Below are 13,589 nucleotides of genomic sequence, written 5' to 3'. Positions count from 1 at the left end.
TTTAGTTAGTATGGGGCCGCTGGGACTGGCGGGTATCTGATTAACCCTGGGATATACAGTAGATTGATACAGTGTGGGTGAGGGGAGCTGGGAGATATCTGTGCGGTACATAGATATGTAGGGAATTGTCTCCCATCCCTTACTGAGCAGCTCTCACTCCCACCTCCCAAGCCCCCGGGACCATTGGTTTGTAGCCGGAGCAGGGAACTCTGGGAACTTCCGCACAGGTAGGTACTGACCCCCCACAATATACTGAGCCCATATGTGCTGCTAAATCCCCTGCTGCCTCCCTTATTCCTACCTTGTGTGGCACCGACCGACCGCCATTTACCCCCCTCACTCTCCTGTACTATGGGCTGTGTGTGTGGCACTGGGGTTACTCCTGCTGGGAGCTGTGGGACTGGGGGTCGGTGGGACTGGGGGTCGGTGGGACTGGGGGTCGGTGGGACTTGGGGTCGGTGGGAGCTGTGGGACTGGGGGGTCGGCGGGAGCTGTGGGACTGGGGGGCGGTGGGAGCTGTGGGACTGGGGGTCGGTGGGAGCTGTGGGACTGGGGGGGTCGGCGGGAGCTGTGGGACTGGGGGGCGGTGGGAGCTGTGGGACTGGGGGTCGGCGGGAGCTGTGGGACTGGGGGTCGGCGGGAGCTGTGGGACTGGGGGTCGGCGGGAGCTGTGGGACTGGGGGGTCGGTGGGAGCTGTGGGACTGGGGGTCGGTGGGAGCTGTGGGACTGGGGGTCGGTGGGACTGGGGGTCGGTGGGAGCTGTGGGACTGGGGGTCGGTGGGAGCTGTGGGACTGGGGGGTCGGTGGGGAGCTGTGGGACTGGGGGTCTGGTGATCAGTGTATCAATTCTGTAATCTTTATTAGCAACTAATATAATTGTTCCACAAGGAGCCAATGGGAATGTGGGAGGAAGCGAGTGACCCAGTGATGGGGAAGAAGGATAAAAATGAGGAGCGGAAGGAGAGAATCCTGAATCTCACACTGGAGATTATCTATCTGCTGACTGGAGAGGTGAGGGGGGCACTGTGAGTGGCACAGTGAGAAGAGACTGTCTGTCTGTACAAAGGGGGTCTCTCTGCTGCGTTACACACTCATCATTCTCTCTCCCTCTCAATACATAGGGCTACGTCATCCCTAAGAAGAAGAGCCCAACCGTGGGTTTGGGGGCCCTGCATGCCCCTGGCTCCGTCATACAGAAGGAAAATGACAAGAAGATCCTGGAACTCATCTCCAACATCATCCAGCTGCTGACTGGAGAGGTGGGTGCGGCCCCCCAATCCCCCCTTATTGTTTAGTAACAGTGTATGATAATCCCTTTCTCTGGCTGGGGGATGACTGTAACATTGTGTGTGCCAGGTTGCCATAAGGTGTGAGGATGTTTCCATCTATTTTTCCTTGGAGGAGTGGGAGTATATAAAAGGAAACAAGGCCCTTTACAGGGAAGAGATAAAGGAGGAGGAGCCCCAGCAGCTCCGCCCACTGGGTGAGTAATGGGTGCAGGGCACAAAACATTAGAACCCCGTGTAACTGAACTTATATGTGACTGTTCATCCTGTATCAGAGCCTGTCGGGGTGACAGTTCCTGCGCTGCTGCTCCTTCTATTCCTGCATTCCCTGACACAATGAATCCCTACATATATGTATAAAATGTGATAATGATTTCTCATGCTTGTATCTCTGCCAGACGGTGAATATGAAGATAAGAGAGAGATTCCAGCTGATCTGGGAGGAACATTATGTTATAATAATGAGCCAAGCAAGATTGGGGCTGAAGGTGCTAATGAAAATCTCACAAACCCTGACATTTCTTTAGTGGAACAGCCCCCACCGACCAGTGGGATTAAAGAGGAGGCGGCTTCATGTGAAGGGGAAAACCAATCAGATTGCAGCATTAATCCCCTTACAGAACAGATACAGGGAACAGACACACCTACTCCCAGCACGGAGTTGTATAACTGTTCTAAATGCCAGAAACAATGTAAAACTAAGGTCGGTTTTCTCAAGCACCAGAAAACTCGCACAGGGGTAAAATCATTTGTCTGTTCTGTGTGTGAGAAACATTTTAAGTGGCAGTCAGAACTTATTGTACATCAGAGGAGTCACACAGGGGAGAAACCGTTCTCTTGTTCTGAATGTGGCAAAAGGTTTACCCGGCATGTACATCTTATTGAGCATTACAGAACCCACACAGGAGAGAAACCCTATTCCTGTTCTGACTGTGGGAAACGTTTTTCACATGGTTCAGACTTTAACAGACACTGCAGAATTCACAGACTAGAGAAATTATGTATTTGCTCCCAATGTAAAAAACAGTTCACGTCTCACTCAGAGCTTATTGTGCATCAAAGTAGTCACATGGGAGAGGGACCATATTCTTGTTTTGAATGTGGGAAACGATTTAAACGTCGCTCACAACTTACTGTACATCGGAGAAGCCATACCGGAGAGAGACCTTATTCATGTCCCAAATGTGGGAAAGACTTTAAAGATCGCTCGACTCTCCGTGCCCATCTAAGAATCCACACAGGGGAGAAACCATTCACTTGTTCTCAGTGTGAGAAATGTTTCACTCATTGCTCAGATCTTAACAGACACCTGAAATCTCATAAAGGAGAAAAACCATTTTCTTGTTCTCAGTGTGGGAAATATTTCACTTCTACCTCAGACCTTACTGTGCATCTCAGGATTCACACAGGAGAGAGACCGTACTCTTGTTCTGAGTGTGGGAAATGTTTTAAAGATCCCACATACCTTACTACTCACCAAAGAATTCACACAGGGGAGAAACCATTCACTTGTACTGAATGTGGGAAATGTTTCAGTGGTCGTGCTGGCCTTAATTCCCATAAAAAAATTCACACAGGGAAGAAATCATTTACTTGCACTGAATGTGGGAAATGTTTTTCTGAGGGCGCACGCCTAAGATACCATAAAAAAATTCACACAGGGGAGAAACCATTCAGTTGTACTGAATGTGGGAATTGTTTTCGTGATCGCGAGGGCCTTAAATCCCATACAAGAATTCACACAGGGGAGAAACCATTCAGTTGTAGTGAATGTGGGAAATGTTTCAGTGATCGCACAAGCCTTAAATCCCATACAAGAATTCACACAGGGGAGAAACCATTTGCTTGCAATGAATGTGGGAAATGTTTTATGTATCGTTATCAGCTCACTGCACATTCCCAGTTACACACAGGGGAGGAACCATTGCCTGACAGTAAATGTACTGATACACAGTGAGTAACATACGATTATGACGCTATCAAACTATGATTCCTTTTGGTCAGTGTATTCTTAATCTTCAATAAATATTTAATCTTCAGAGGTAAAACTGCACAGAATATTCTGTATAAGGGGTTGGATGGAGAGATTGCATCCTACAAGTCAGAGGGAGCTGCACAACTCAAAAAAATAAGTGTCGGCTACAGAAAACCTTATCCTGGGCGACTGTCGGACAGGGACTGGCCAACCAAGCGCCCTAGGCAACCCTTGCCCCTGCACCTTCTCCCCCCCCCCCCGTTGCTACGGATTGCATGTGGAGGGTAATTGCCCCCACCGCATAACAACCACTAATTACTTGCATCTTGAAAACACCTTCCCTTGATCCCAGCTCCCTCACCAACTATCGTCTGGTTTCCCTTCTCCCATTTGCATCTAAATTGTTAGAAAGTCTTGTCTACAACTGCCTGGTCCAATATCTCACTCGCAGCTCCATTCCTGACCCCCTGCAATCATAACTCCAATCTGTTCTAAATGCTCGGCCAGACTTATCCATCTATCTCACCTTTCCACATCTGTCACTCCCCTATGCATCTCTCTTCACTGGCTCCCAATCTCCTCTAAAATCAAATTCAACTTGCTAACACTGACATATAAGGCTAATTAGGCTCCTCCCTATATTTCAGCAATGATCTCAAAATACCCCCCCAACCTACTGCTTCTGCCCTTCCCTCTCCTCTCATCACTTCATCCCATTCCTGACTGCAAGATTTCTCTCTCCCGGGCTTCTACCTGTCTCTGGAACTCTCTGCCTCGGCCCATCAGTCCCTCCCCTTCCTTCCAGGCACTCCCTAAAGCCCCATCAGTTTATGGAAGCCTCTGGCAACTGACCAGAACTTCCCAAACAGAAGACATGAATCAGGGAGAAGACTATGCCTGATCCCCTTGTCACTACAGCGGCCCCTACACTAAGGCAGCGCGTTCCTAGAAAGTGCTATGAAAGAACAAACCTGCTCTTACTATTCCTCGTTCTTAGGGTCCCTGCTCCCCAACTTCACTGTAGGAACTGGTCCCTCTGGGGCAGCGCAGCTGCTGGGGTCCTGTTGGTCCCGGACTCAGAGGAAGTTCCACCCCCTGCTAAACACTATATTACAGTGTGGCAGGAAGTGCTCATAAGGCTTATGGCCAATAAAGTACAATATGCTGATAGTAAAAGAGATACATGGGCTTCTGCCCAGTAACAGTGGAAATAAGGAAGTGTAGGGGTTAAAGCTATAGGGATTGTTAACCCTATAGGCCCCTAGACAGATTAGGTCACATCAGCCAATGAATGCGCAGAGTTCTGCCTTTGCCTCCCACACTACTTCCAGTTACAGTTAGAGCTGCATCACTTCCTTTCAGCTGATCACACTGACCATCACAAAATGGCGGCTAAAAGGGCAATATTTATTGATATAAATATAACTGTTTGATACAATTCTTTAATAGGCCAATTAATATGAAGTAAACTATTTGTTGGTTAAAAAAGACAATTCAGCCTCCCTGGGGTGAAATATTAATTCCTGATTAGTCCCTGGATCAAGGTTGCTGCGGGGATACTCCCCTTCTCTGACCTTAGCTAGTCTAATCACCACCCCCCTTCTGTTATAACAAACAGGAGTACACACACACGATTATGACACGATCCCCAAGCACTTTACTGGTAACCGAGGATCCCTCCAAGGACAGCGACGTATTGGCATCCACATCCCACCGACATTAAGATACGCAATCCGCCTGTGATGTTCCCCCACTCCAGCATGCACACCGCTCAGCTGGAATGGAACTATGACGTTGGATGGTACTCCAACATGTCCCAGCGTTGACTGGGGGGGGCAATAGGAAAATTCAGTTACTCAGGGAGGAGGCCAAGTGGATTGAGACCTTAAATACGATTGAACCAAGGGGGATTAACGAAGCTTGGAGTTTAAAGTGCTTCTTGTGAAACGTGTATTGTACTAATTACATACTTTTTTCATTCCAGACTTATTTACCATTCTGGAGTTATTTTGACTTCATATGGACACTGTTACTAAATGAACTGGGTTCCTATCCGTATTGGAAGGATTTAACCTTTTGCTATACATTGTTTACACTGATTAAGGTAATTGTGTTAACCTGTATACTTATGCGTTAACTACGGTGCTGTATTTTTGGATAGACCTTTTGGGTAATTTCCAGCAAGAAAAGTAAAAACATATTTGAGTACCTGGCCACTAGATGGAGCTGGTACTGAGAGTCACATGATCCGGTGGGAGTTATGGGTTTAAAGGAGACATATTGGATAAATGGGGAGCAACGCTAATTTTGTAGGCAATTATGAATAATATCCGGTGCTGGTTTCCCTTTGGGCTAAACATTAACCCTATCTGTAACAATGGCCCCTTTATTGGAGCTCCCTATAGATCCTCTCAGGTCCCTGTCTGGGTTTCACATGAGGGGTGGGCGTGTCCTAACGGTCCCTGCCAGAAGCACAGTAGGAGGGGGAGAGCCAATCACAGCCCTGCACTAACACAAGCACAGACAGGCTTCAGTTCCCTATCAGGTCAGCCTAGCTGCTGATTGGTTCCTATCCTACAGTGCAGGGTACGGAGGGCCGGCGGCTCCCCAGCTCATCCAGAGAATTCAGCCAGCAGGAAGTGGAACAGATGGGCGGGGCTAGTGGGGTTTTTGTGGAATTTCTCAATAAATCAGTCTGAAATACAACTTTTTAAGCCCAATCCTTCTATATCTAGAGGAGTATAATTCCCTGGTACATTCAACATTTTCATAGGATATGTCTCCTTTAAAAGGCCATACACTAGTGCTACGTATCTCTAATAAAGTTCCCACTTGTTTGCACAGACGTGAGCTCTCCGGTGGATTCCTTTCACATTTTAAACCATTATTTTGGAGGTGGCGACCCCATACCACTGTGTAGAGAGCTATTATATAATACTTGATTGCAGTAGTCCCTGTGGATATATTACTAAATCCCCTTTACCAGACCATACTACTGCTACAGGAGATGTCTGAAGAACAGCCCTGCGCCAATACTCAGGAACGTATAAATATCTTTGCTTATACAGAAGCAGAAATGGACCGTATACTTACAACTGCTGATACTACTGCCCCATAACATGATGTGTCTAAACAGGAACTTAGTTTAGTTCTACACAGTTCCACCTTAGTGGAATACAGTAGAACCACCATTTTACGTTTTTCAGGGGACCATGGAAAAAAAATGTAAAATCAGGGAAAATGTAAAATCAGGGAAATGTGTTAAAGACACATAAATGTAAGCTATTTAAAGGAAATAACTACAGGAACCATTTTTTATTTGCAACTGACGCCCCATTGCTACATGACATTGACACAGAGACACCACATAAGATTGACTTCAAATGTGCATCCATAACTCAGCACTGTATTGTTCCTAAAACAAAAATCTGTACCATTTTAAAGAAAATCCGCAGCTTGTAACTTGTACTTTTAATGAAGGATTGGTGTTTCTGTTTCCCCCCGTGCTTGTGCAAATCTCGCAATATTTTGTAAGCTCCCGGATAGGTGCGCATGCGCAGTGTGTATTATGAGGCAATAGTGGTGGCGCTGACCTTCCCAAGATGGCGCCTGCGATCGCAAGACATGGGGGAAACTTTGCTTCCTGAAGTAAGCACCTTTTTCAGATTAAAATGAAGCGATTTGCTAGGGCGAGGCATGTTAAAAACAATGTAAAATGCGGGAAATACAATGTAAAATCCAGGAAGAGAGCCCATAGGAATGCATACAAATTGGTGGGACCACAACAAAATGGTGTAAATGGCGGGAAACCGTTAAATCTGGGGACGTAAATTCGGGATTCTACTGTATATTAAAACAAAAAGAACCTCCCGTGGACTGAGAGTGGGACTATAACCACTAGGCTGTATTAATAACAAAGACTAACAAAATGGGAGGGCATCTGGAACAAAGCTAGTGTAGCCCACTTTTGTGCCAGTGCTGCCGATGCTGTTGGCGCTACAGGAGCCCCGAGCCCCCACTTACTAGGGGGGACAGGTACTATGTTACTGAATGGCGTGTCTCCACCCAGGGTAGGTATAGGAAGAACTATAACTCCCCTCCCTGGGAAACTTGGTACTGTACTGTATTCCCTGGTCAGGGACTCCCAGCACTCCCGGTACCTTGCCCCTTCCCTTGGGGTATCTGCTTACCGAGCAGTTGAGGATCCTCCTTGTATGAAGAACTACAGGGGAACTCCCTTTTTTAACTGATAACATCCCAGACCAGCTTAGGTGTCCCAATACCACAGTGCCACCCTCTGGGACCTATTCTAAGGGAACCCATCCTAAGGGGCCCAATCTTGGAGATCTCTACACTAGTTTGGATGCCATGGTCCTTAGTGTGGAATATTTACAGCCTGAAATCATTAAAACACGCAAAGAGATAACTGAATTTAAAGGAGACATATTGGGTAAAGGAAAACCCCCTAACCCTGTAGGCAATTATGAATAATATACGGTGCTGGTTTCCCTTTGGGCTAAACATTAACCCTATCTGTAACAATGGCCCCTTTATTGGAGCTCCCTATAGATCCTCTCAGGTCCCTGTCTGGGTTTCACATGAGGGGTGGGCGTGTCCTAACGGTCCCTGCCAGAAGCACAGTAGGAGGGGGAGAGCCAATCACAGCCCTGCACTCACACAAGCACAGACAGGCTTCAGTTCCCTATCAGGTCAGCCTAGCTGCTGATTGGTTCCTATCCTACAGTGCAGGGTACGGAGGGCCGCCGGCTCCCCAGCTCATCCAGAGAATTCAGCCAGCAGGAAGTGGCATAGATGGGCGGGGCTAGTGGGGTTTTGATAGAATTTCTGTATCAAAGTTGTCTGTAACAACTTTAAGCACAATCCTTCTATATCTAGAGGAGTATAATTCCCTGATACATTCTTAATTGTTATAGGATATGTCTCCTTTAAAGAGAGTGTTCAAAACAGTACTATAAGTACAAGTGAATATGAAAAAAACTTTGCAAGAAGTTGATAATTCCATAAAGAAATTGAGAAAGAAAAATAAAGAAATTTGATCGAGATACCCGAGATTATACAACTGGTACCGTTTATTCATGGCAGAATAAATCCTCAAGGCAGCAGTCTCGCTGAGACACCGTAATCATGAAGGAGAATCCTCTACAGCATATATGTCAAACACAAGGCCGGGGGCCAAATCCAGCCCACCTGGCTGTTTTATGTGGCCCTTGGTGAGTGAGTCTGACCATCCAGCCTGATCCATTTCCATTTTCCTCACATAGTAACTAAGACTAAGGGGTATATTTATCATGCTGTGTAAAAAGTGGAGTGAAGCATTACCGGTGATGTTGCCCGGGGCAACCAATCAGTAATCAGATTTTAACAGTAGCAAAGCATCTATTGGCTGCTATGAGCAACATCACCGGTAATGTCTTAAGGTCCCCATACACCATAAGATCCGCTCGTTTGGCGATGTCGCCAAGCGAGCGGATCTACTCCCTACATCCCCACCTACAGGTGAGCGATATCGGGGGAATTTAGGGTAATTCAATTGTTTGGCCCTGGGGCCAAACAATCGAATTATAATGGCAGGTATAAAAAAAGTCGGTCCGGGGACCGCATCAACGAGCCGACTAGATTTTCTAACCTGCCCGATCGAGATCTGCCCGATTTCAGGCCAGATATCGGTCGGACAGGCCCGTTGGTAGTCCCCATACACGGGCCGATAAGCTGCTGAATCAGTCTAAGGGATCCATATCAGCAGCTACTATCAGCCCGTGTATGGGGGCCTTTACTCCACTTTTTACACATTGTGATAAATATACCCCTTAGTATCTTACTAAGTATAATAATAAAAAATTTGGCCCGCGACTTAGCCTGTGTTTAAGATTTCGGCCCCCTTATGTGACTGAGTTTGACCCCCCTGCTCTACAGTGCAGAGGAGAAGACCCCGCCCACCACCCCGCGCTGACTGACACAGAGCTGCAAGCAGTGGATCTGACTGGGAGAGTAACAAGGAGCAGAATCCCGGCAGGTATTATTTAGAGAAGAGGAGACAGAGGGGCCACACGTGGGTCAGGAGTGGAACGCGAGGAAAAGACACGGGGGGTGTAAAGAGAAGATCCTGTGGAATTCAGCAGAGACGCTCGCAGGGGAAGCCAGAGAGACCCCAGTATTACCAGCCGTAGGAGAGACTGCGTTACTCAATACAAGTTTTGAGGTAAACGATCTAGTGATTAACCTTTCAGATTACAGACTGTCAGAGACTGAGAGCTTAGAACAAAGGTTTGGGCTTTATACCTAAATATAATCCAGGGTTCTCCAGCTGGAAAGTTGATTTCTATTTTTTTTTTTTGTAACTTGTATTTTATTAAGTTGAACAGTGTTGATTTTACAGCACATGAAGTTAAAAAGAATAAGTATATGCATATGTTGTATCAGAGTCAAATAGCAGTACAGGTATGGGATCCCTTATCCGGAAACCCATTATCCAGAAAGCTCCGATTACAGAAAGCCCATCTCCCATAGACTCCATTTTAATCAAATAATTTTAAATTTTAAAACTAATTTCCTTTTACTCTGTATAAATAAAACAGTACCTGTACTCTCAACTAAGATATAATTACCCCTTATTGGGGCAGAACAGCCCTATTGGGTTTATTTAATGGTTAAATGATTCCCTTTTCTCTGTAATAATAAAACAGTACCTGTACTTGATCCCAACTAACATATAATTACCCCTTATTGGGGCAGAACAGCCCTATTGGGTTTATTTAATGGTTAAATGATTCCCTTTTCTCTGTAATAATAAAACAGTACCTGTACTTGATCCCAACTAACATATAATTACCCCTTATTGGGGCAGAACAGCCCTATTGGGTTTATTTCATGGTTAAATGATTCCCTTTTCTCTGTAATAATAAAACAGTACCTGTACTTGATCCCAACTAAGATATAATTACCCCTTATTGGGGCAGAACAGCCCTATTGGGTTTATTTCATGGTTAAATGATTCCCTTTTCTCTGTAATAATAAAACAGTACCTGTACTTGATCCCAACTAAGATATAATTACCCCTTATTGGGGCAGAACAGCCCTATTGGGTTTATTTAATGGTTAAATTATTCCCTTTTCTCTGTAATAATAAAACAGTACCTGTACTTGATCCCAACTAAGATATAAATACCCCTTATTGGGGCAGAACAGCCCTATTGGGTTTATTTCATGGTTAAATGATTCCCTTTTCTCTGTAATAATAAAACAGTACCTGTACTTGATCCCAACTAAGATATAATTACCCCTTATTGGAGGCAAAACAATCCTATTGGGTTTAATTAATGTTTTATTGATTTTTTAGTAGACTTAAGGTGTGGAGATCCAAATTACGGAAAGACCCCTTATCCGGAATACCCTTGGTCCCGAGCATTCTGGAATACGGATTAAGGAGGTTTTAGTGGAGTTTCAGGGTTCGCTGACAAATAATTCCCAAGGGGTCCAGAATTTAAAGAAGTTGGGGGTTCTGTTGGTTACCGTAGCAATTCCAGCCTCTAATACTTTATCTGACTCCACTCTCTGTTTGGTTTCAGCCAATGTGGGAGGGAAGGGAGTTTTCCACTTTGCTGCTATGGAGATTCGAGTCGCTGTTAGGATATGATTGATTAATGTTTGGTTTGGTTTGTTAGTCTTTGGGAGCGGGTGATATCAGGTAATATAGGGTCTTGTAGTAGCTCTGACATTTCTAACCATAGTGGAGGTATCAACGGGCAGGACCAACAGATCTGTGGGAGAGTACCGGTCTCTCCGCAGTTTCTCCAGCATAATGGGGGCTGGTTAGGGAACAAAGTATGGAGTTTAGCTGGAGTATGGTACCCGAACATAAGAATTTTATAAATATGTTCTTTCTGTCTAGAACAAGTTGTCATTTTTTTAGCGTTTCCCCATGTAAGTGACCAGTCTTCCCCCGAGAGGGGTTGGGGGGGAGTCCACTTGGCTCATATAGGGATAGGGGTGTCTAATGGCTGTGCTTGTCTTGGGTTCGGAGAGAATTTGGTATATTCTAGAGATTAACCCTTTTTGATAGACACCTCTCTTAGCGATTGACTCAAATGGGGTTAAAGTGGTCAGTTTAGCATTATCACTGTATGGTTTGGCAAAGTGCCTCCACTGAAGATATTCATACATTTTGAAGGTGCTCTGATTGGTCTTTTCCTTAAGCTCTTCATATGTTTTCACCTCTTTAGTGAAAGGGTTTAGTAAGTCGCAGCTTGGAGTCCTGAGTCTGACCATTTAATAATGAAATGGGGGTGCAGCCAAGGTTGGAAATCAGGGTTGGAAAGTTGATTTCTATAAGTTTATTAGACGACTGAAATTGAAAATGTGTTTTATTAATAAAAAGCAGGATGTTTCTGGTAGGGTTAGTCACAATAGTGACAAACTTAAAAACAAAAGTGACTACATACCGGATATTACATCACAGTATTACATGTATGTATGTATATATGTTTATCTTTATTTATAAAGTGCTACTTATGTACGCAGCGCTGTACAGTAGAATACATTAATACAAACAGGGGATTATTAATATAATAGATAAATACAAAGTATAACAATAAATACAAATAAATACAAGGTACAGTTGGAATAAGAGTCAAAACACAAGAGGAAGGAGGTCCCTGCCCCGTAGAGCTTACAATCTATATGGGAGGGTAACTAACAGACACAAATAGGCAAATATAAGGGCTGTAGGACACAGTGGGCAGGGCCGGATTTCTCCGTGAGGCGGCTCGAGGCCGCCCCTGTGGCTGTCCCCCTCTGCGCATGCGCGCCCGCTCCCCCAGTGCGCATGCGCGAACGCTTCTTTAAACTCCCATACGGAGCAGTGGGGAGAGGTCCCAACTGCTCTGTATGGGAGCCAAATTTAAAAATTTTCTTGCGGCAGAGCGGCATGCCGCCCCTAAACTTCTGCCGCCCTAGGCCCGGGCCTTTGTGGCCTTTCTACAAATCCGGGCCTGACAGTGGGTGACACTACAATATAAGTGCCAGTTCCAAGATCAGGTGCTGGGTGAGTGCTCCAATAGGGAGTCTTTAAGTTTAGTTTTAAAAAGACTACATGAAGTATCTGGGTTATGGGAGAAGTTTGGGTCCCATAAGAAAGGGATTAATAACAATTTTTCCAAAGCAGAAAGGGAGGCCTTGAAGTCTCTGAGGGCTAATGAAAATATTGTCATCAAAAAAGCCGATAAGGGGGGGGGGGGGGGGTATTGTTGTCCTTTATAAGAGTGATTCTATACAGGAGGCATTTAGACAACTAACAGTCCCAGGACACTATGAGCGCATTGACCATGATCCCACATGGGAAATTCTGTTCTTTATGCCCTTGGAACAGGAATTATTACAGAAAGCACTAAAGATTTCCTGCTAACTGCCGCCCAAGGACTCCATTACTCTATTCATTGCCTACAAACCCCCCGGGTCGCTCAGTAGTGCCAGGGACGGGGTCAGTTTTGCAACCACTGGCCCAATATGCTGACACTTTTTTGCAAGTTATTGTTAATAAATTGCCCCAATGCTTGAAAGACACAACAGATTTTTTTTTACCAGACTCTCGAATGTGGGGGGGGGGGGTTAGAAAGTTTGTTTCCTATGCAGCATGGAAGTACAGTCGTTATACACCTCTGAACGCAATATTATTTTCTACTCGATCGTGTATCCCTGGTACTTAAGAAAAACTATTTTAAATTTAATGGGGATTTTTTTTTATAAAAACACAAGGCACGGCGATGGGCAGTAATTCAGCCCCTAGCTGGGAAATATTTCCATGCATGCTTTAGAGCAGAAAATGATACTGCAGAACCCTCTTTTTAAGGACAAAGTAGTATTTTCGCTTTGTTGATGATATCTTCTCATTGTGGGATTCATCTGAAAATGAATTGGAGGCCTTTCTTGCGTATTTGAATTCCCAACATCAGACTGTTAAGTTCACAGCTGATTACAGCCCCAGGGCCGCCATCAGATATCATGGGGACCCTCACAACAAAATTTTCTGGGCCCCCCTCCTCCCACGCCCTCCCCCCCAATGGCCCCTCCCATCAGTACAAAGGACACGCAGACATTGGTAGCCAGGGCCCCCTTAAAACATTGGTAGCCAGGGCCCCCCAGCATCCTCCAGTTACCCCCCCCTCCACGGTCCTCTAAATCCCCCCACACAGCATCCTCCAGCTCCCCCCAGAGTCCTTCCCAGCATCCTCCAGCTCCCACCCCCCCAAGCATCCTCTGGCTTCCTCCCAGCTCCCACCAGAATCCTCCAGCTCCCCCCCGCTGCATCTGC

At 45.6% G+C, this 13,589-nt stretch overlaps 1 protein-coding gene across 1 annotated transcript; it reads left to right on the top strand.

Moving 5' to 3' along the window:
• The first annotated feature begins 1,491 nt into the window (after positions 1-1,491).
• LOC116407631 (oocyte zinc finger protein XlCOF7.1-like) lies at positions 1,492-3,966 on the top strand. The gene is made up of 2 exons (XM_031893331.1): positions 1,492-1,495; positions 1,728-3,966. The coding sequence occupies exons 1-2, from the start codon at positions 1,492-1,494 to the stop codon at positions 3,242-3,244; spliced, it is 1,521 nt and encodes a 506-aa protein (XP_031749191.1). The 3' UTR covers positions 3,245-3,966.
• The last annotated feature ends 9,623 nt before the right edge of the window (positions 3,967-13,589 follow it).

This window comes from Xenopus tropicalis, chromosome 9 (assembly GCF_000004195.4).
Source record: "Xenopus tropicalis strain Nigerian chromosome 9, UCB_Xtro_10.0, whole genome shotgun sequence".
Lineage (NCBI taxonomy): Eukaryota > Metazoa > Chordata > Amphibia > Anura > Pipidae > Xenopus > Xenopus tropicalis.
The sequence above is the reverse complement of the archived record's forward strand: the minus strand, read 5'-3'. Positions and strand labels throughout refer to the sequence as shown.